General features: G+C 42.2%; 1 protein-coding gene across 4 annotated transcripts; it reads right to left on the bottom strand.

Annotated features, from left to right (window-relative positions):
* On the bottom strand, nt 1-12,113 carry xirp1 (xin actin binding repeat containing 1). 4 transcript variants are annotated; one of them, XM_079172805.1, is made up of 5 exons: nt 11,976-12,113; nt 9,874-10,025; nt 9,584-9,625; nt 2,772-7,232; nt 2,202-2,338 (listed from the first exon to the last, which is right to left on the bottom strand). In XM_079172805.1, exons 4-5 carry the CDS (start codon nt 7,230-7,232, stop codon nt 2,336-2,338), a joined length of 4,464 nt encoding a protein of 1,487 aa, XP_079028931.1. In that variant the 5' UTR covers nt 9,584-9,625; nt 9,874-10,025; nt 11,976-12,113; the 3' UTR covers nt 2,202-2,335. The 4 variants fall into 4 exon arrangements, with proteins under 4 accessions (XP_079028928.1, XP_079028929.1, XP_079028930.1 ...); XM_079172802.1 differs by having other exon boundaries at nt 1-7,232; XM_079172803.1 differs by having other exon boundaries at nt 1-7,232; nt 9,589-9,625.
* Between the last annotated feature and the right edge of the window lie 8,076 nt (nt 12,114-20,189).

Raw genomic sequence — 20,189 nt, 5'->3', positions numbered from 1 at the left:
TATTTGACAATGTACACAACAGAACATAAAGTATCAACTGCATATGTTTAATACAAGAACTTAACAGTTTAGCATGTGGTTACAGTATAAAATCCATAAGACAAATAATATTTTCATTAAAATGCAACATTTTAGTGATTGAATAAGATACATTTTATGACTAACAAAACCTTCTCATAAAAACATGTTGTAATAAATACACAAATGGAATAACTGCTTTCCTAAAAGGCAGGTAAATGCACTGCATGTCTTATTTAGTGCTTTTCCTTTGGTTGGCTAAATGTTACAAACACCGTCCCGTCCTCATTGGTGTGGTTCGACACTTTATCTTCAAAAAGGCGACCAGATCTTCGAATTAATGGCGATGTCATGACTTCATATCTGGCTGGACTGCCGACTACTTCAAACAGTGCTGATGATTTACTGTCAGACTGCTTGGTGACAAATGTTGAAGTCACAGATGAAACAAATACATTGCCAAAGCCATCAGTCTCTTCGTATGTTTCACTGACAGTCTTTGTGCCAACTATTCCAGCGGGTTGCTCCGGAGCCGTTTTCACTTCGATCACGCTGACCTTGCGTTGTGCAGGACTGTGACCATTCTTTGACGGTTCATTAGCAGCAGACTTCTGTCTGAGATCGGCATTTGCATCATGGCAATTTTTAGAATTACCCTCTGTTTTTGGTTTAAATGTTGACATGGGTAACTTTGGTTGTTCAACAGACTTTCTGGCAGCTGAGTGAATGGAGATGAATGATGGAGAAGACTGTGAAGAGGACTGTCTGATGAGTGGCTTGTTGTGGACTTTTCTGTGCACTTCTTGTTTAGAAGGACTTGAATCCAAAACTGTTTCTTTGGTTTGACCCGATTTGGCCTTGCTTGACACAATACTTATTTTCCTGATGTTGTTGGCAGGTTGGAAGTTTTGCTCAGATTTCAAAGATTCATCAAATAGTCCTGACAACCCTGCGATGTCAGCCTCTGATTTCAGATTGGAGACGGAGTACAAAGCCTTTTTAATGGCCTCTTCAATGTCAAGAAGTTTTGCTAATGTTTGTTCCTTCAGATTCATTATTTCCTTGCTTGCCTTTTCCAGATCTTCAAATGCAGTTTCAACTGACGAGATGCTTTCTAGATCATCATCATGTGTCTCTACTTCAACTTTCTTTTCCTCCATTTTACTTTGCTTTGCATTTCCACTTGGTGTAACCATCCAAGCAGGGACAGTCTCATACAACGTATTGAAGGAGCTAACATCTATACTGCTGTCATCTCCCTCTATGTCTTGCACTTGGGACAGGATTCCTTGGAGTTCCTCTCGTTTCCTCAGATTTTCAAAGATTTCCATAGCTGCTTTCTCATTTCCCTTCATGATCTCCTCCTTGTGGACAGAAAGCCTTTGCCATCTTTCATGATCTGTCTCCTTTAATTTCTTCTCTCTTAAAACAACTTTATCCTCGAGTTTGGGTGGCTTTTCATTGAGGTCATTTTGCTGTTCATGGCATCTCTTGATCTTTGATGTTTGCAGTGCGTCATCGGTGTTGAGTTCCTTCTTGGGAGGAGATTTGTGTTGGTGAGCAATGGTTTTGTTGGTTTGTTTATGGTCACTTACATTATCATTTAGCACTTTTACCTTCTTGGACAACAAAGTGGCTCTTTTGTCTCGAGTCTCACTCTCCTTTCTTTCAAAGTTCTGTAGAGCAGCCTGCAAGCTCATGTTCATTTCATATTTACCATCTTCTGCATTATTCTTCATGCACATTTGTATCTCATCAGCTGCATTGATTTTCTGTATTACATTCCTCTCCATTTCCACTTGCTCCAGAGTGCTGTTCGACATCATTACTTGGCAGTCTGATTTGCTCCCTGTCTGTGTTTTCTTTTTCTTCTTAGTTTCCTGAGCCTTTGAGTCCATTGGTAGACGTTCAATTGTTTGATTTAAGTTTTGCGATGCTTCAGTACAGTTTTGGTGGGATGTTTCATGAAGGGTCTCTTTACTGATTTTGCCATGTGATATGGTTCTTTGTAGTTTGTCTGGAGAGGGCGTAGGAAATGGTTTGCTTTGTTTTGGAGGAATCATTGCGCTTTGCATGTTGTCTTTATTGTGGCAAGTGACTTCGGGAGCAGCTAAAATATTTGGTTGTTCTACAACTACTGATTTTGTCCATTGTGGCTTTGGAGGTAAAGCTGGCTTCTGCTCCTGAGGTTTCTCACTTATCTTTTGAGGGAGTGGAGGTGGAGTGACACTCACAGAGCTGGATGATTTAGAAATTCCATTTGCTACAGGGTTGGGTGTTGAATTCTGTGTTGTATTGGATGGTTGTCCTTCACAGCTTACTGAAATTGAAGGAGACAACACTGTGTCAGATGGAGGCATAGAGACCACAACACACTGCTGCTGAACAGTCTTGCTCCTCCCTGAACAAGCCTTCCCTGAATTCCTGTATATCATTGCAGCTTTATAGTCTCCTTTGGATACATTTACACTAGACTTCTCAAGAGATTGCAAAGCCAATTGGACATTACCTCTTACAATATCTTCTTTATCTAGGAGCTTCTGCTCTGTTGCTGCACTTTGCAGAGACCTAATAGATGCCTTCACATCTCCTCTGATAACTTCTTCTGTCTCATCTTCTGTTGTCTGACCATTACACTCACAACTTACAAAAGGCGGCAGTGATTCTGGTGCACAATTACTGACTATAACTGCATTTTGTTGACAAGCCTCAAAGGAAACATGGCTTCCCTGATCTTTCTCTGCATCACTGACCTTTGGATAAGTCTTGATTTGCTGGCATCTGGAGGAAGACGAACATGTAGATTGCATCACTTCGGAAGAGCTTTCTTCTTGTGCTGTGACATTCAGGTTGTATATTTTTCCAGGAACAACAACTTCGCGCTCCAGAAGCATGCTTTGCTGCTTGGCCATTTCAAGGGACTTTTTAGCTCCTTTCACATCTCCAGAAATGATGACCTCTTTTTGTGCTTGGTTTCCTTCTATTTCAGGGCCTGACAAGTCCATGTCATAGATAGTTCCAGGTTTAATGATCTCCCGTTCCACACACATGCTCTGTTGCTTTGCGCGTTCTAATGACTGCAGTGTTGCCTTGATGTCCCCAGCCACAATTTCCTCTTTTTCCACCACAACAGGTTGAAGCACTGCAAGTTGTTGCTTTGCTGATAAGATATCCCCAGGGATTATTTCTTCCTTTGCAGCGCAGTTCTCAACACAGAGAGAGCACTCTGACGCAAAAACTTTTTTGGTGTTCTTTACATCGCCTGGCAAAACATCAGAAATGGTTCGCTCTACCTGCTCTTTTTGCAGACAGAGACTTCTCTTTGCTTCCTTCACATCTCCATGAACGACTTCAATGTACCCCTCAGCCAGAAGGCTGTGATCAACTTCATCTGCTGTTGCGTCAGTATGAAGACTTTTCAGATAGTGCAAGTCTCCTTTCTCAATGCAACTTTTGTACAGATTCACATTTCCCTTTTCGTTTTCATCCACTCTACATGACGCTGCAGTCTTCTGACTATTGGCAGTTGCCAACAGATTTCCAATCGTAGACTTTATGTCTCCCCTCTCTATAACGTGACCCTCGGTTTTGGTTTCAGAATCGCAGATGAGTGAATATACTGACATCTCTGCTTGCCCCCCCGCAGTCTCTTGCATTATGATTCCTTTTTTGAAATCCTTATCTTGGACAAGCAACTCCTCGATCCTCTGGACTATGTTTTGTATTCTTTGATCCCTTTCTAGGTTGATAATTGTGGCTGATTCGTAGACTGGAATTTCTACTACTGTGGTATTCATTTTGCCCTTCTCCACTTCTCTAAGAATACTAACTTGGGGCTTTAGGGTTGGTTTGAGTAAGAGTTGTAACATGATATTCCTGATGTTACCCCCAACAACTTCTTCTTTCTGTATTTGCACACCTTCATTGACTTCCAGCAGATATTTTGCCATCATAACATTCCTGCTCTCATTTGCTTCTATAATGATGCCGCTTGAGTGAACGAAAGTCATTTGATACAGATAGGACAGGGTGTCAGCAACACTGTTGGCAGTGATTTTGTCTAGTGGAGTGGTCTCAAAGAGCCAGGTAGTGCACTTCACATCAGCTTTTGGTATTTCCTCCTCAGAACCTTGTACTGAGGTATCCTCAGGCTCCTTGATTTTGTCAAGTTGCTGTGATTCAAACAGCCAAGTGCAGCGTTTCACATCTCCTTTCTGGCTGTCTTCTCTGTGGACCATCGTTTTTATTGGACCTTGCTCTTGAGGTTCCCCTTTCAGACTGTCAATGGTTTGATTCTCAAAGAGCCAGGTGGAGGTCCTGACGTCGCCATGCTGGACGTCGGTGACACTAACCATTCGCATGAATTTCTGGCATGACTGCTCGGATTCAAATATCTGTTTGTTGAGTTGCACATTACTGCTTCCCAAGTCTTCAATGACCCGGACACAGGGCTCATCTCGGCTGGTAAGGGAGTCCAAAGGTTGTGTTTCAAACTTCCATCTGGCTGATTTCACATCTCCTTTCTTGACATCTTCCTGGGTTACAGCTCTGATGACGTAAACTTCCTTGTCTGCGTTGATGGCGTCAAGGGGTTTTGTCTCAAACATCCACCTTGCTCCTCGGACATCACCACTCATTACCTCCTCTTTTTTCACAGTTGTAACTTCATGAAACTCTCCCTCTTTATCTCTGATGGCATACAGTGGCAGGGACTCAAACATCATTGTGCTCGACTTAACGTCAACGCTGCCCACAGGCTCCTCAACGGAGTCTGACTTCTGTTCAAGGGGCTGGTCCTGGATTTTGTCCAGTGAGGAAGTTTCGAATATAAACTTTTTGTTCTGTACATCACCACCTTCTTCACCACTGACTCTCTGAATGTTTGCACCCTCAATGTCCTTATTCATCTGGTTCATGGGACAGTTCTCAAACATCCAGGTACATTTATGTACGGAACCTTTTACAAGGTGTTCGTCTTGGTTCTGTTCATCAGATGTCACCATTTCTGATCCTATTTCATCGAGAGAGTGGGATTCGAAAAGTTCTTTGACTCGTGAGACATCTCCAGACTGAAAGTTGACCTGGCTGACACATCTCACATTGTGTTCAGAGTTTGCATCATTTCTTACTCTATTCAAGGTTTCAGTTTCAAAAACATGTTTGACTGTTTGAACACCAACCTCCGATTTGACAGAATCCTGTATGGTGTTGCATAGCTTCAGATTGTACTCTTCGCCATCTTTGATGGTGTCTAGAGGCTGTGATTCGAAAAGCCAAGTAATGGACTTGACATTGGTATTGTCAATGGCTTCTTTATCATTGATGTTTTCTGATTTGTCATACAAAATGTTCATAGGTTGTGTCTCAAATAACCATTTACAGTTGTTGACGTCACCTTTACGATGCTCGTCTTCTACAGAAGCATCCTGCTCCGTCTGGTTGAACTTGGAGTGGATCCCATCTATTGTCTGGGTTTCAAAAAGCCACTTCGCCATCTTGACATCGCCCATTGTATCCTCCTCTCTGGTGATGCCTTTGATCACCTCAACATTTGCTTTTCTTTCTGCAAGCTCGTCTAAAGGCTTTGTTTCAAACATCCACTTATAGTTTTGGACCTTTCCTTTAATTAATTCTTCTCGGCTGACTGTTGTAACTGTATGGAGGTTTCCAGAGCTGTCCTTTATTGCATATAAAGGAGTTGTCTCAAACATTGCTTTGGTGCCTTTTACGTTTCCTGCTGCAATCGCTTTTTCCACCTCAATAAACTCTTCATCAGACTGAGCGATTTTGCTCAGTGGAATTGTTTCAAAAAGATGTTTGAATCCTTTAACGTCGCCCTTTTCAATCTCTTGTTCTTTGAATGAGGTGGTCTTTTGAATACTGCAGCTCTCAAATATTTTTTTTTTGCCTTTTACTTCTCCTTGTTCGTCAGCTGAAAGGGTAACTTTCTTCAAATGCCCAACTTCATAGTTATCATTAAGGGTCTCCATGGGTTGAGTTTCAAACAGCCACAGAGAAGTCTTGACATCTCCCGCAATAATTTCTTCCTTTTCCAAAGACTGCTCTGCGGAGTCTCCTTTTAGTGCTGCCAAGGGTTGCATCTCAAAGAGCTTCCTCTTGTTCACAACGTCGGCCTCTCCAGTGCAATCAGCCACCGTTCCTTCAAACTTGTCCACTCCGACGACTTCTTGTATTGTGTCAAATGACTGAGTTTCAAACATCCACCTCTTTTGGTCAACTCCTCCTCTGTGAGCCTCTTCCAGAGATATACCCCGGATTATTTTTACCCCATCAGTTCCCTTATTAATCAGATCCAAAGGCTGGGTTTCAAAAAGCCAACGGGCAGTGCTGATGTTGCTGCTGTTGATCTCTTCCCTGCAGATGGATTTAATCTCATGGATATTGCCACTGTTGTCTCTGATGGCACAGCAAGGGTCTGCCTGGAAGAGTTTTAAAGTCTTCTGGACATCTCCTTTCTGCTCCTGAAGCTCAGATCTCAGTTTGAGGAAGCTGTGGTCTTCTATGGAGTTGCAGCGTCCAAAGTCACTCAATGGTTTAGACTCAAAAAGCAGCCGAGCCCCTGTTACATCTCCTGGCTGGATAGGTTCTTTCAGCACTGCTTCGACCAGCTCACCCTCTTCTCTTTTTGATTCATTTAGAGAATCTAAGGGCTGGGTCTCAAACAGCCATGTTGACGTTCTCACATCCCCTCTGACAGAATTCTGTCTTTTAGCAGACATGTGTTGGGTGCTGTCAATGTGCTCAAACATAGAGGAGGTACCCCTGACGTTTCCACCTTTTAACTCCTCATCATCCAGCAGCTTCTTGGTTGCATGAGGATCCCCAATATTGTCCAGAGTCCAGTTCTCAAAGAACCATCTCATGGACTGCACTTCACCTTGATAAGCTGCATCCGCTGCTTGAGTATTTTCTGGCTGCACTGCCTTCATTATCTCATCGTCCACTGCATCATCGAGACTTGCCCTGAGGCCTGGGTGGATGTGTTTAAAGAGCCTCTTTAGCTCACTCTTATTCCGTTGCTGGTAAAATGTGGAAAAGGTTTCTTTAGGTGGAGGCAGAGGGAGGCTACTTATTGCTGAAGGCCCTTCATAGTCAAGGGGTCTGGGTGGTACGGGAGGGGGTGGGGGGAGAGGCAGGTCATCTTCATCATGAGATGACTGTGAAACTGTGATTTTCTTGCCTGCTTCAGCCATCTTTAAATGAAAGACAGATGGGAGTAATATTGTCAGGTTTCAGTAATCAAAAGCAGCTTTAGTTAAGGTGCAAATATTAGAATGGCATGCATTTTAGTAAATAAAGCCATACTTTACCTTTGTTTATGCTCGCTTGATGTTAGCAAACCATCCACTGTCACACCAGGGTTAACAAAACACTTCATAGCTGTTAGTAAGCAGACATCAAACAGACACCTAGTCTTTACTCCAAATGCACCAAGTTACATTAATTTCTAAATTTCTTCCTTTGGAAATACAAATCTGCAAAGGGTTCTTCTCTGGGGAGGTTTTTCTTTTCGCTGCGAGGGTCCAAGGACAGAGGATATCATATGCCGTACAGATTGTAAAGCCCTCTGAGGCAAATTTGGAATTTGTGATTTGGGGCTAAACGAATAAATTAAATTGAATTGCATTAAATCAGAATTAACTTAATGTTTTTGGCCACATGGGGGCAGTGGAAACATGCTGCATACACAAAAATGACATATTTTCACCATTTTAATGGGAATCTTGTAGGCCAACAGTTGTACATCCAGCAGAGATGGAGCAAAAATGATCACTCATTTGAAGTATAGTAATCTGATCAATGTAAGTTGAATATTCATTCTCGTTTTATCTCTGTTTTTGGTCTCAACTCCTGAGGGAAATATCTGGATCTTTAGCCAGTCTATGCTCCACAATGTTCTCCAGCTGGTTGCTAATTTTGTCTCTTTGGTGCTGAGCAGGTAGGGTACAGTGTTTATTTTTTCTGGAATCAGCTGCCTGCTGTGGACGAAAACGACACTGATGAGGGCAGCGCGACCTGACCAAAATAGTAAAGTTGTGGTCGCAAAACCAAAATAATGAGTTGAAAGATGCTGAAACGCTCCATAGAGCTGACGGGAACTTCATAGTTGAACATAAAGACCATAAAGAACATACAAGACACCCAATACAACGCTACACACTAATAGCACATCAAAAATTTGTGTTTCTCAATAAAATCAAGTCAGAAAGACCACAAGATTTGTGTGCAGTGTAGTGCCGCTTTTAAAATACTTTTTAAGTTGGATTAACTTTTTTCCTAGCTCATATACAGAATCCAGAAAAAAATTATTAAAAACAGAAGCAACCGCAGGATGATCATCAATTAATTCACCTTGTACTTTGAGTTTAAAATCTCCTAAAAATCTTGGGTCCCTCCTTGTGAGATTATCGATTTTTTTCCAGATCATTTTGCTGTTGCCTTTTGCCTCATTCAAAATATTGAGATAAAAGCGAGATTTAGCCAATCTTAGCTCCTGGGTAACTTTGTTCCTTAGACCTTTATAGATCAGCATGTCAGTGTCTCTTCTAGTTCTAATTGCCTTTCTTAGTGCAGCATCTCTAGTCTTCATCAGCTTCCACAGATTTTCATTGAACCAGGGTAAATTATTTTTAATTTTAGATTTTATCAGAAAGGTGAACTGCATTTGGTAAAATAGCTTTTTCAGTCCACTAGATGGTGCTGAGTTTTCTTCTGGTGGATTCATTAGGATTGGACTGTGTAGAGTAGACTGTAATACAAACAGTTCAGTTTGTCAGGTGCATGATGCAATATTTACTACAGTTACTGTTTGTCAGTCCGTCTGCTTGAACTTATTTTGCTGCAATAAAAATGATTGAAGTGAGATGAACTGAGTAAAAACTTGATCTTACAAGATAAAACAGATGTTGACAAATTCATTTTGTGATTAAATGATTAAATAATTCAACGGTGTTCATATTGTGTGAATAGTGTAAGAATTGAAGCTCTGTAATTGTTCTGCTTTACTGTTGAAAAAGTCCTTTGACGCAAAATAGATGTGACCACCCTCAGCACTTAAACGTAAAAGTTTTATTTTAGATTCTGTGTTATGAAAAGTCAAATACAATACAAAATGTGTCACCGTCCAAATATGGTACTAATTTTTTTCACTCTTAATAATTTAGATTTAATTTGTTCACACATTTTGGTGGAGCCCATTGAAATTTCCAATTTTCTAGTTTTAAGGAAATCTACAATAATAATGGTGGTCAGCTCTGGATGATATACATTACTGTAAAATACATTACTAGTCATTGTATGTTGATTGTAATGCCATGGGAAAGGAATATGGTACAGAACGTAGAGCAGTTAAGTTGTTGTTAAGGTATTTTATCTAATGTCATTAAACGGTGCTGTTATGTTGCTTCTTGACTTCTTGAATGTATGTCAAAGGTTAATTATGTCCTTGGTCAAACAAGCAAAATAACCGTCAGTTACAAAGCAAACATATTAATAACAGAACCCACACACTGTAGTAAAGGATGCTAAATGAACTATACAGTACCTTACTGTTTTTAGCTCTCGTTCCTGGAGTACTGACGAATTCCTGTAGAACAACAGAAAAATAAAGTGTGGTTTAGATCAGTTGGTATCATGAGTACTTTACATTCTTTTCTGTAAAAGTATATATTATGACCGTGCTGCACGTGTGCTATACATGTATATACAAGTATGCAATAGCTTTCTTATAAAATATTGAGTCGCTCCCATTGAGAAAGAGCATTGTGGTTATTATCTATTGAAGCCCTTGACCTCAGTGTTTAGGGAGGAATGAGAGGCATTTTAGGAACTCACTGGCTGTGTTGCGCCTCCTGTGGAGTCGATAGCTGCTGCTCTTGACAGATAGAAGGCTGATCTGTCTCTCACCGAGGAGGAAGTAGATATCTTGTCTCTGCTTTGTCTTGTTGGCGTGCCCCCCTTAGTCAGTGATGGACTATATTTGTCATCTGCAATAGAAAAGACAAAATAAATCCAATAAATATACCTAAAATATCTAAATTTTTTAGAATTTGCTCAGTAACAGTAAAGTAAAATAACCTTTTAATGCCGCCTCTTTCGCTAGTTTAGATTTGTTGACACACTTGGAAAAATAGGACTCCTTTTCAGTGTCCCGAAATAAGTGTGGAGTGCGACCAGTGCGAGCAACAAGTTAATGATAACACTGTGTGTATATTTTTAGTGACGTAGGAATCTTTCTTATCGCTGTTGCAGCTCCCGCTTAACTTGTGGAAACTATTCCATCCACAAGGCCTGCGGTATATGGCATCCTAACAGGGATTCTGAGTAGCTTGTGGGACTTAATTATTCAAATGAACCAACATATGATTTGTGGTGCTTAAGGCAAACATTGTAACAAACAAGTGAGTTTACAAAGGCTTTGATCCCAGTAGCTGACAGGACAAACAGGCCCACACAGCCTGCCTGCTGCTGTGGGACCATCACCAAACTGCATGCCATGGACTGACCATGACACCTGAGAAGGAAAAAAAAGAAACAGCAACTGCTAGCTCAGCTGGAGTGACACAGATTGTTTGCACATTGTTTGTGTGAGCTCTCTGCCATCAAACCATCAACAACTGACCAAAAGGAATGCGCCTGCCTGACCCCGTAAAAAAATGTAGAAATGATCTCAGCTTGGTGTGCGTTAGATCACCTGGTTGGTTTACTCTGCAATTATACCGTTCTTTAATTGATTTAAAAAAGACAATTTCCTCAACACGGATCACGGTTTGAGTAAAGTACATGGTAGATGTGTCAAATTCAGAACGCATTTCAACAACAACAACAACAACAGCAATGTGAACAATACGGCCAAAGGTCGACAGCCCAGAGTGCTGCACAGGCCATCCGGCTGGCCAGATTTGAACACACCTCCCCTTTTCACACACTAAGCCCTCGCAGGACAAAAGGATGGACCAGCAAGCTGGCGCCTCTCACGAGTCCGGACTTAAACTATTTTCATAGATGGGTGAGCAGACTGAATGAGACAACCGCGTGCCATGCGTGTCCTGTGGAAGTCCTCACCCACTCAACTGAGCGGTCAACTTCATCACTTATCACCATACACACGTATCAATAGCAGGGGGGAAAAACGGATGTGTAAAATCCAGTAGTTACCAAATCAAAAGTGACTCAAAGCTTCCTTGGCCTTTGATACCTTCCCTCAGTGATTCCCACCCTTTGACAGAGATTTCTGCTGACATCTCTTTGATCTGGGTTTGTTCTCCAGGAATGAAGAGGAGCTATTAGCGGCACAGTAATGTGGGGGCGTTTTGGGCCACTGGCAGCTGTACAAATGATGGTGAAATGCAGTTGGTATTTGTTCTTCACTACCACCACCTTCACCACCGTCAGCTGTTGGCGATTGCCGCCACATTCACAGACTGTAATGAAAACCAGCATGCCAAAAGGCATTTCCAGACATTTCTATGAATAAAGGGCTGAAAAGTGATAGCCACTTAAGACTTAATGAAGATGCCAGCAATGTAGTCACACTCCAATTTGGGACCTTGTTTATCACTCATAAAGAAAAAGGTATAAATATGAGGAAAATGGAAAGCATTTAGATCATCATAGTTTCTTTTTTTTTCTTTGTTCAAAATCAGAAAAAGAAAAAAAACATCTAAGCTTTTAATCGGTAATCCTTTAAATTAAAGTATTGGTTTCTCAGTGACTTAACATCGACAAATTAAATGTAATATTTTGAATATTGTTATACTGTAATAAACTCAAAGAGCATCCACTAAACTCCATGTCAATTTGCTTATCTTACATGTCAATCAGACAGATTCATGAAACAGAACAAAGCAGCGTACTCAGTCATTATTATACAGCACATTTTAAACTGGCTACGCATTCGCCTCAGTTTCCTCCAAGTTAAAACTCATGATACTCACTAAAATACCATCCAGCGTCGTTCTCTGTCCCTTCCCTGTATATGTCCGCTGAGCTGGATAACTTAAGGCCCCTGTGATGTGCGATACAGCCTGTCTCCTCTCTCTCACTGTGACTGAACTCTTTCTAGTCCTGTGGCCTCGGTGACAGCTGATTTTTATCAGATCCCACTGCCCTAGTGGAAGACTGTGGCTATTTTGGGAGGGTGGGCTGGCGGCTGCTGCTACTCGGCTGAGTCAATCACCCCTGTTAGTCACTGAGAGACTGAGGCACCCCTCCACCTCCCATTCCCAGAGCTACATTGTCACCCACTATAACGGGCACTGGGTGGGACCTGCAGTATGTGTGTGAGCGGGTGTTTGGTGGGCAACATATTTCAAAGAAAAGACATACGTAAGGTATTTTGGTAAAGTGGTAGAAGAATAATGCTACAAAGGAGACTATTTCATATTAGTAGTGTCACATTATGTTCTGCTACATAATGCTGGTAGACCTTAGGATGATTATCTAGTGGTTGGCCAATTCATAGCTGAAGTTCTTTACATATTTACACCGGTGTTAAGGAAAATACATTAAGATTTATGTCGGTCAGCCTCTGTCGACTCACATTCCTCTCTGTGTCTTATTCACACCGCGTATATCTCAGGGTCAAAGTGTCAAGCACAATATGCTGGCGTGGTATCAGTTCCAGGACACAGAGAGGCATGGCTCAGAGGGCCAAGGTCTGCGTCATGGTCCGAGCCATCAGCAACAGCCTCACTCCTATCTTAAGCATGTAAGCCAAACGCATAGTTATGCATTTACACCGCAAGACCCCTTTCTTTATTTAGATGTTTCCCTGCAACTCACAGGGCCAAAGAACACAGAGGTCAGTGTTTACCCACGTCAGGATGCGCATGGTGACACTTTAAATACCCGAGGCATTTTTACTCTGGTAACTAAATCTAGATTAATATGAGATACTTGATCTGTGGGGATGCTCAAGCACTGTTTTTGGCACAGACGGATAAATGTCTCAGTCTACATACATATTTCAAAGACCCAGCAAGAACACTGACTTCCTCAAAGGTCAGAGATGGTGGTCTTAGTTTTCCAAAAGGTTTCAAAAGTCCTTTAGAGTGATTGTGAACCGTGGTACCAAAATACAACAGTGATCTAATGCCTTTGGGGGGGGCCCGGGCACCAAACCCCATCTGCCCCTATCAAATCTCAGTGACGATAAACATGACAACAAGCACCACTGCTCACCTTGTGAGTATCTGGATGCTGTGGCTGAAGACTCTGGGAGTCCATTCATGGCCTTTCTGCCTTCCACCTGGGCGGCTCTCTGTGGATAAACAACATATAGTGTGGTGAAGACGGTTACAACACAGTTTTTGTGTTTATAAATAGTTTGACATTTAGAGATATACCTTTATTCACTTTCTTTCCAAGAGTTGGATGAGAACATTGATACCCATTATATATGTCCAAGGTTTTTCAAAATCTGACAGCCAGTACCCACTAAACTAAAGCACCCAACTCTCCAAAAAAACACAGTTTATTGTACATTTCATATATTTATACAGGTTAAATGAATGAGATAGATTATATTATTTAGTGAGCTTTACAGGTGCTGGAAGGTTGGTTTTGTTACATTTGGACAGTGCCATTCTACGTTACCCCCTGCCTTATGCTAAGCTAAGCTAACCGCCTTCAGGCTCTAGCTTCATATTTAGTGAACAGACATGAGAGTGATATCTGTTGTCACATTTCACTCTTAGCAAGAGGGTGATTTCCCAAATGTATTCCTTGAAAAACATGTGCGACGCCAGATTGGCCACAGCTTCCATGGGAGCTTGTGTTTCTGTCACGAGGTGAAGGTGTTGTGTTAAATATCTAGTTGTTTACTTTCAATGTCTGCATCTATGAGCTAAATGAACTGTTAACTGGACTCTAGGGTACAAAGAATCAAGGACGACGTCACTGCGCACAGTCAATGTAGTGAAACCTGCTCTAAGAAGTATACATGTTCTAAACTCTCACACCTGAATGGTTGTTTCCTTGTGACTTCTCCAATCCAGCAGAGGGCAGTCTCTCACTGTGTTACTGCCAGCAGCAGAGGCTGAGTTGAGCCGAGGGCTGCTGTCGAAGCCTTGCTGCAGGGTGGCCTTGGACTCAAACAGGGCACACAGAGCTCTGGTGCCCGACGGCTCCCTCTGAGGGAGGAAGTCCATGGAGCGACTCCTGGACAAATTGGAGCTTCCTCCGGATCCCCAGAGGGCCACGTTCTCGCCGCCCTCCGGCTGCCTCCATCGACCGTCCACACAGCTTTCTGACACCTGAAAGCAGCAATTGAATTGTATGCGTGTTTTTTGGGCAGCGCCGTTGCTGTATTGGTTGTCACATTTTATTACTCATGATGAAAATAAGAAAATAAAACGATGTATTACCGGAAGTTTATGCTCCTGTTTTTCGATACCCCTCAGGTCAGCACAGCTTTGGTAACTGTTTGGCAAAAAGGAATTGACAAATTTTCAAACAACTCTTTTTATTTGTATCCAAGAATTAGCTGCAAATTCGTGAGCAGCAAAAGTGAATGAAACTGTCTACGTGCCCTTGAGCAATGCACTCAATTTTCATTTTCTTATGGGCTGCCAGAAGAAGAATATACTGGCAAGCTACCAATGTGTTTGATTTAATGCTGTATGTGCACATACAGTATATTGTGCAGAACTTACTGATGTACCAGCTGAGACACAGACTTCCTGTCCCAGCGGGTGGGAGCTGGCATGACCCATGACCTCTCCTGAACCCCAGAAAGACTCCTCAGGGACTGGGTCCTCCTGAGGCCAAATGTCTCCATCGCAGTCCCTCTAACAGCAGCTAAAATAAGCAAATGTTGCAGTAATATTAAATAACCTTAATTAAATCGCACTTTCAGTGTGTTAATTCACTGAAAGTATATGACTTAAATCACATGATTAGAGGAACTTATTGTCACAGTTAGAGTAAAAAAAGACATTCTGACTAGAAATACAGCTGAGGTTTGACTTCCTTTTAATTATTATACAACAGATTGTCACACTGACAGTCATATGACTCTGTTAATGTTTATGAACTCCTGCACTCAGCAAACCAAAATGTGCTCCTCTGTATGCCTGTGTCTTATTCTACAATCATCAGGATTATATTGTAGCTCAAATGCCATATTCTCAAAATAAGAAAAAAAAGTTACAAGATCTACATTTTGAACAAAGAAATCTATGTTCAAATGTACACTCTATAAACTCATGTATCGTAAGAAATAAGCTACAAAGCTGAACATAGCTACAATATTGCCATTGCGAATAAGACTACGCTGCTGTTCTGTCTGCAAAAAAATCAAAAGAATATTCAGCACCATACCTGAAGAGAAGACGCTGAAGTCACCTGTGCATCTCTGTCACTTGTGGTTTAGGAGCATCTCTCACAAGACACAAAGCAATTTCTAGTGGCCAAAGTCCTTCAGCACCTTGTGATGCAAGGCTTCCGGTTACGGGAAACGTATCACCTGACACATTTCTATGACGGATCAATAGAACCCACGTTTTCTTTATTATGCAAAGCAGATCATAAAAGTTTTAGTCTTTTGGGGTTTTTTTGTCATTCAAATGCTAATGACAGTGTGATGCATTTAAAAGACACGGAGAAACCAGAGAGCTGGCCTGTTTGTTCTACGACAGCTGCTCCAGTCAGATGTCAGTGTTGAAATGCCTGGCATAGCCGCTCTGTTATTGTATCTCATGCCAAAAACTCAGAGAAGCAGCATTTAAGCTGCACCTCACATGCATGTCACAGACACTTTATGTGCCGCAGGAGTGCCACTCAGTCACCTCACACACACTGCTATTCCTTATTGTGCTCTAACCAAAAGACTGTGTATAAGAAGGCTCTAAATGACGATAATGTGTTGTGTTGCTATATGCTGAGATTCTGCCAATACAGGACATATCCAAAGCACAGGAAATGCTGACGCTGCACGATGATTACAGTCTGCTGGTGAGCATGAATACAATTCTGCCTGTTGGCACATGAATTTTATACGCCAGTAAGCCAGAGGGAACATTATACAGGCTTGAGCTTTTCTTCGACACAGGTTACATGAGGTAATCATTAACTTGTCATTAAGGTTCACGAGTGTGCAACAGTGTACAATGCATATTGTATTACAATCCAAGAAGGTGAGTACCCTCAATCTATGATAAATAAATGAGGGTTAAATAATGGTTGGATTGATTGACTTTTTTCATGTGTTGTCCCTAAATGCTGTTGCTCCACAATCAACAGTTAAATATGCCCAAATTATTATTGTGTGCGTTGACATTGGAGCCTCCACCTCGTGTACATTTTTGGTTATTGTTACTGTTGTTATAAGTTATTGTTACTTAATGTTTTGTGTCACGTTTAGGGCGCTGAAAAACTCCCCCGCTGTGCACCTGAAGTTGCTGCTTCTGTTAATATGTGGCCTCCCAGTTACTGCAGCTGCCTTATTACTCCCTATTGTTAAGCTAGCACTTTGCGTTGTCGCGAGCTGCCATCGGTGTGTGAGTTAGTGCACGTGAATGACAATATATACAATATACATCATATCATTTTTTTATTTTAAATGAAAACGAAAAAAGTCAGGGTTGTCATCAAGTAAGCTGCGTCCTCCCGTCCTTAGGAGTCTCCCAGGTCCAAACTCCCAAGTACACAAGTCCGTACTTGTGTACTTGGTATTGAGAAAGGCCCTATATTTACCTTTTAAAGATAAAAAAGTGTTTTTGGCGGAGACACGGTTGTATGTGTAAATACAAACTGTTTGCTAACCTATCGGCCATATCAAGCTTAAAGGTAACATGGAGGGTGTTTCAAGATATAAAATGTATTTCTTTATGTTTTGCATTCTTACGAGGCCTGTAGACATCTCAGACTGTTCTTCGCTGTGGTAGCATTTCATATCAAAGTTGAAGTTGTTATCAATACAATATCACCAATATCAATTTCTTTCATCTGACCATACATCATCCCATGAGCATTTACCATGTCGACCTCCAGTGGAGAAGATGGTTCACTCGTTCCTATAGGGGAGAAAAACACAGCACTGACTGAATGTCAGGTCTCAATATCATTCAAGAGCCAGCAGATGGTGCCACAGTGACACGCCTGCCTCCATCTAGAACAAATGTGGTTAAAGGGCATCAGAACTGCTGAACAGAACGCTGTTGTAATACTAAACAGTGAGGCGAGTTCACATGTAGACATGGCAGCTAACGACCCTTTGCTTCATACTAAAGGGTCGTTGGGCTGCCTTTGTGCACAAACATCTAATGCACATATAACTGAATGCAACGTAATGCTTATTATATAGTTATTTATTGTCATATGCAACATTTACAGAGAAGCAGTCGATGGCGTCTCAGGTTTCCTCCAACAATGCTCGTTAAATATGCATAAAAGGAAAATCATGCACGTTAAAGAATTAGAATCTAAGACATTAAATAGTGCAGAAGTCAAAATATAGGGATACAATATAAGATATATAAAATACATAATATATATTTGTGGTAGACAAATTGTACAGTAATTGCAAAATGGATAAACTGAATGTGAACAGGAGTGTAGTTAATGTATATGCATAATGAAATATATATAAACAACAACGTAATGTTAAAACAAATGATTTGCACCAACACGTGAATACGTGTCAATTAACAGTGGAGTCATCAGTCATCCGCGAGAGAAGCAAGAAGCCCACCCAGTGTCTAACAGTTGTGTTGTCAGCCTGTAATTCATGTGTTTTGCCAGCTGCAATGGAAGAAAGGAGAGGCAATCAGTGGGTGATTGAGCATGTAGGGGAGGGAGGCAGGGAGGGGGGGGGGGGGAGTCAGACAGTCTCACCCACACAGCTCAGTACTGGCCCAAAACAGCTGAGAACAGAGCAGGTCTCCTTCCTCCTGCTGCTGCTGTGCACTCCTGCAAAGGCCTCACATGGAGCCACATGTGACAGCCAACACCAGCAGCAGAGTACACTCTGCTGCTGGGTCTGGGAGAGCACAGGAGCTCCCACTGCAGGGCTGACGGCCAGATGCAATAAGTGGCTGGGTGAGAATCGGGAACACTTTCTTCCGCACATACGCACAACTCTGTTAGTCTGTAAATGAACGAACGCACAATGAAACAACCTGGAGACGTGGAGAGAAATACTATTACATGCCTTCAGAGAAGACGCCTTTTGGGTCCACATTGCGTCACACGGGCCAGTTTGTAAGTTTGTAAGAAAGGTCACCACAGCTCTGTGGCTGACGTAGACAAGAGGCTCATTGTTGGAGGGGGGGGGGGGGGGGGGGGGGGGGGGGGGGTGTCAAACCCAATCACACAGCTGCTTGGCTGTTACGGCTTGTGCTGCTCACATGCAGCGAGATAAGATCACTGCTGTTGAAAGTTGTAGTTGTGTAACCTACTTTGCACTCGGGGCTGCAGCTTGACTTGCCTTTTGCAACAATACTGTAAAAAGAGAGCACGGATAATGTTATGTGGGGATAGGGTTAGACATTATACACTGTAAATACAACATATTTTATTCATATTAGTTAATAAAATGACTTTCTGTACCTGTTTTCTGTATTGCCTTCTGTATTGCCTTAAAATATTGTAACATAGACAAAGTTGGGTGAAGGCATTTGAATTATGCATTGCAGTTCATCTCAGTCCATGCACTGCGCCATTGTAGCACAGATCACTCTCATACTCGCTCTACATGTTGCCCAGGGAGCACCCTTGGGCTCCAGGATGTTGCTGTAGCCCGAGTGTCTATGCTACAGAGATACGATATCACTGCTGGACCGGCCCCAGGACTGAGCAGACGTGCACTTGGCACAAGGCCCTTCGCCTGCCATTAGGGTGTTACAGGAAGTTCTCTGGTGTCACCCCCCTGAAGTGATACCACCGCGCAGACAAAAGGATGGCAGTTGACGCATCACTTACGGTGTCACTGTTGTGAAATTTCACCCCAAAGTCTTTATCTGATGGCATTTTCCAGGGTGGAGAAAGTGAGGGTTCAAGTCTCTTTGATGGCAGTTTGGCACACAGTTGAGTTTATTAAAGGGGCTGAAAAACATATTTTCGCAATCAGCTTCTTACTGAGAGCAATGTGGTCCAACACGAACGCAAAGTATTCTGCCAAAGTTGGAACAATTTCGGTTAGTTTCAGAATTTGGGGGTTGTAAATATTAACCGATACGACCGAAACTGATGCAAGGGTGCGGGATTTGGTTCTGCAGACCGGGCCCACATTGTGCATGAAGTTTGAGGGGTAAAAAGCTGTCAAAAAACAGTCCTTCTCTGTAACCCTCTCTCCCCCCTGAACTTCTGTGCCTCCGGCATGTATGACCAACGTCTCTCCTGCTAGCTTACTACGTTCCCCAATCACACACCTGCTTCAAACCGTCGACAACATTCACTATTGTATCATGAAATACGCCCCACAAACCTCTCTATTAAGACGAGACGTGACGTGTGCACAGACAGAGGAGTTACTGAGAGGAGCACAAGGCAAGTAACAACACTAGTGTTAGAAGAAAAAAAAAACATGACAATGGAGTGACCTCTCACTCACCCGGTTTGAGTGTGCACCCCATGACCCCCCCACCCCCCCCCCCCCCCCCCCCTCTTCTGTCACTCTGCAGCTGCTCTGATAAAGGTAATTAAAGCCCTAATAAATAATCTTACAAAACAACAACATGATAACAATGACTGCAAAGATATTGACAGTGTTGACGATGATAGCAGTCATGCTGCTGCCGCTGCTGATGATGATCGTGATGAGGAAGGCGAGCAAAATGAATCACTGCTTCACCGCCTTCTAAAATAGAAACGGCTGGACTATATTTGCCCCAGCGACCATGGTGACGACTGCTAAACATGACATCAGAGGCTATGTATAAAGAAGCCAACTCATGTGTGCTTGTGACATTTCCACGAGAGGAAAGTAAGAAGTGAGAGAGTCACAGAGAGAGAGAGAGAGAGAGAGAGAGAGAGAGAGAGAGAACGTAGGAGTATATTCTCCATCTCTCAATATCACGAGGGAGTGAATCATGTGCAGTTTCTTTTATTGCCTGAGCTGAACTTATTTCACAGAGTCTCTATCTGTCTGACAGTCTGTCCATCCAGTTCTGTTGTTAAAGAAGTATTTTCTTAGAAAAACAAAACAATCT

This window comes from Pholis gunnellus (genome assembly GCF_910591455.1).
Source record: "Pholis gunnellus genome assembly, chromosome: 14".
In the NCBI taxonomy this organism is placed as follows: Eukaryota; Metazoa; Chordata; class Actinopteri; order Perciformes; family Pholidae; genus Pholis; species Pholis gunnellus.
The sequence above is the reverse complement of the archived record's forward strand: the minus strand, read 5'-3'. Positions and strand labels throughout refer to the sequence as shown.

Coding starts and splice junctions, on each gene's coding strand:
- xirp1 (XM_079172802.1), bottom strand. CDS start 7,232: ATGGCTGAAGCAGGCAAGAAAATCACAGTTTCACAGTCATCTCATGAT.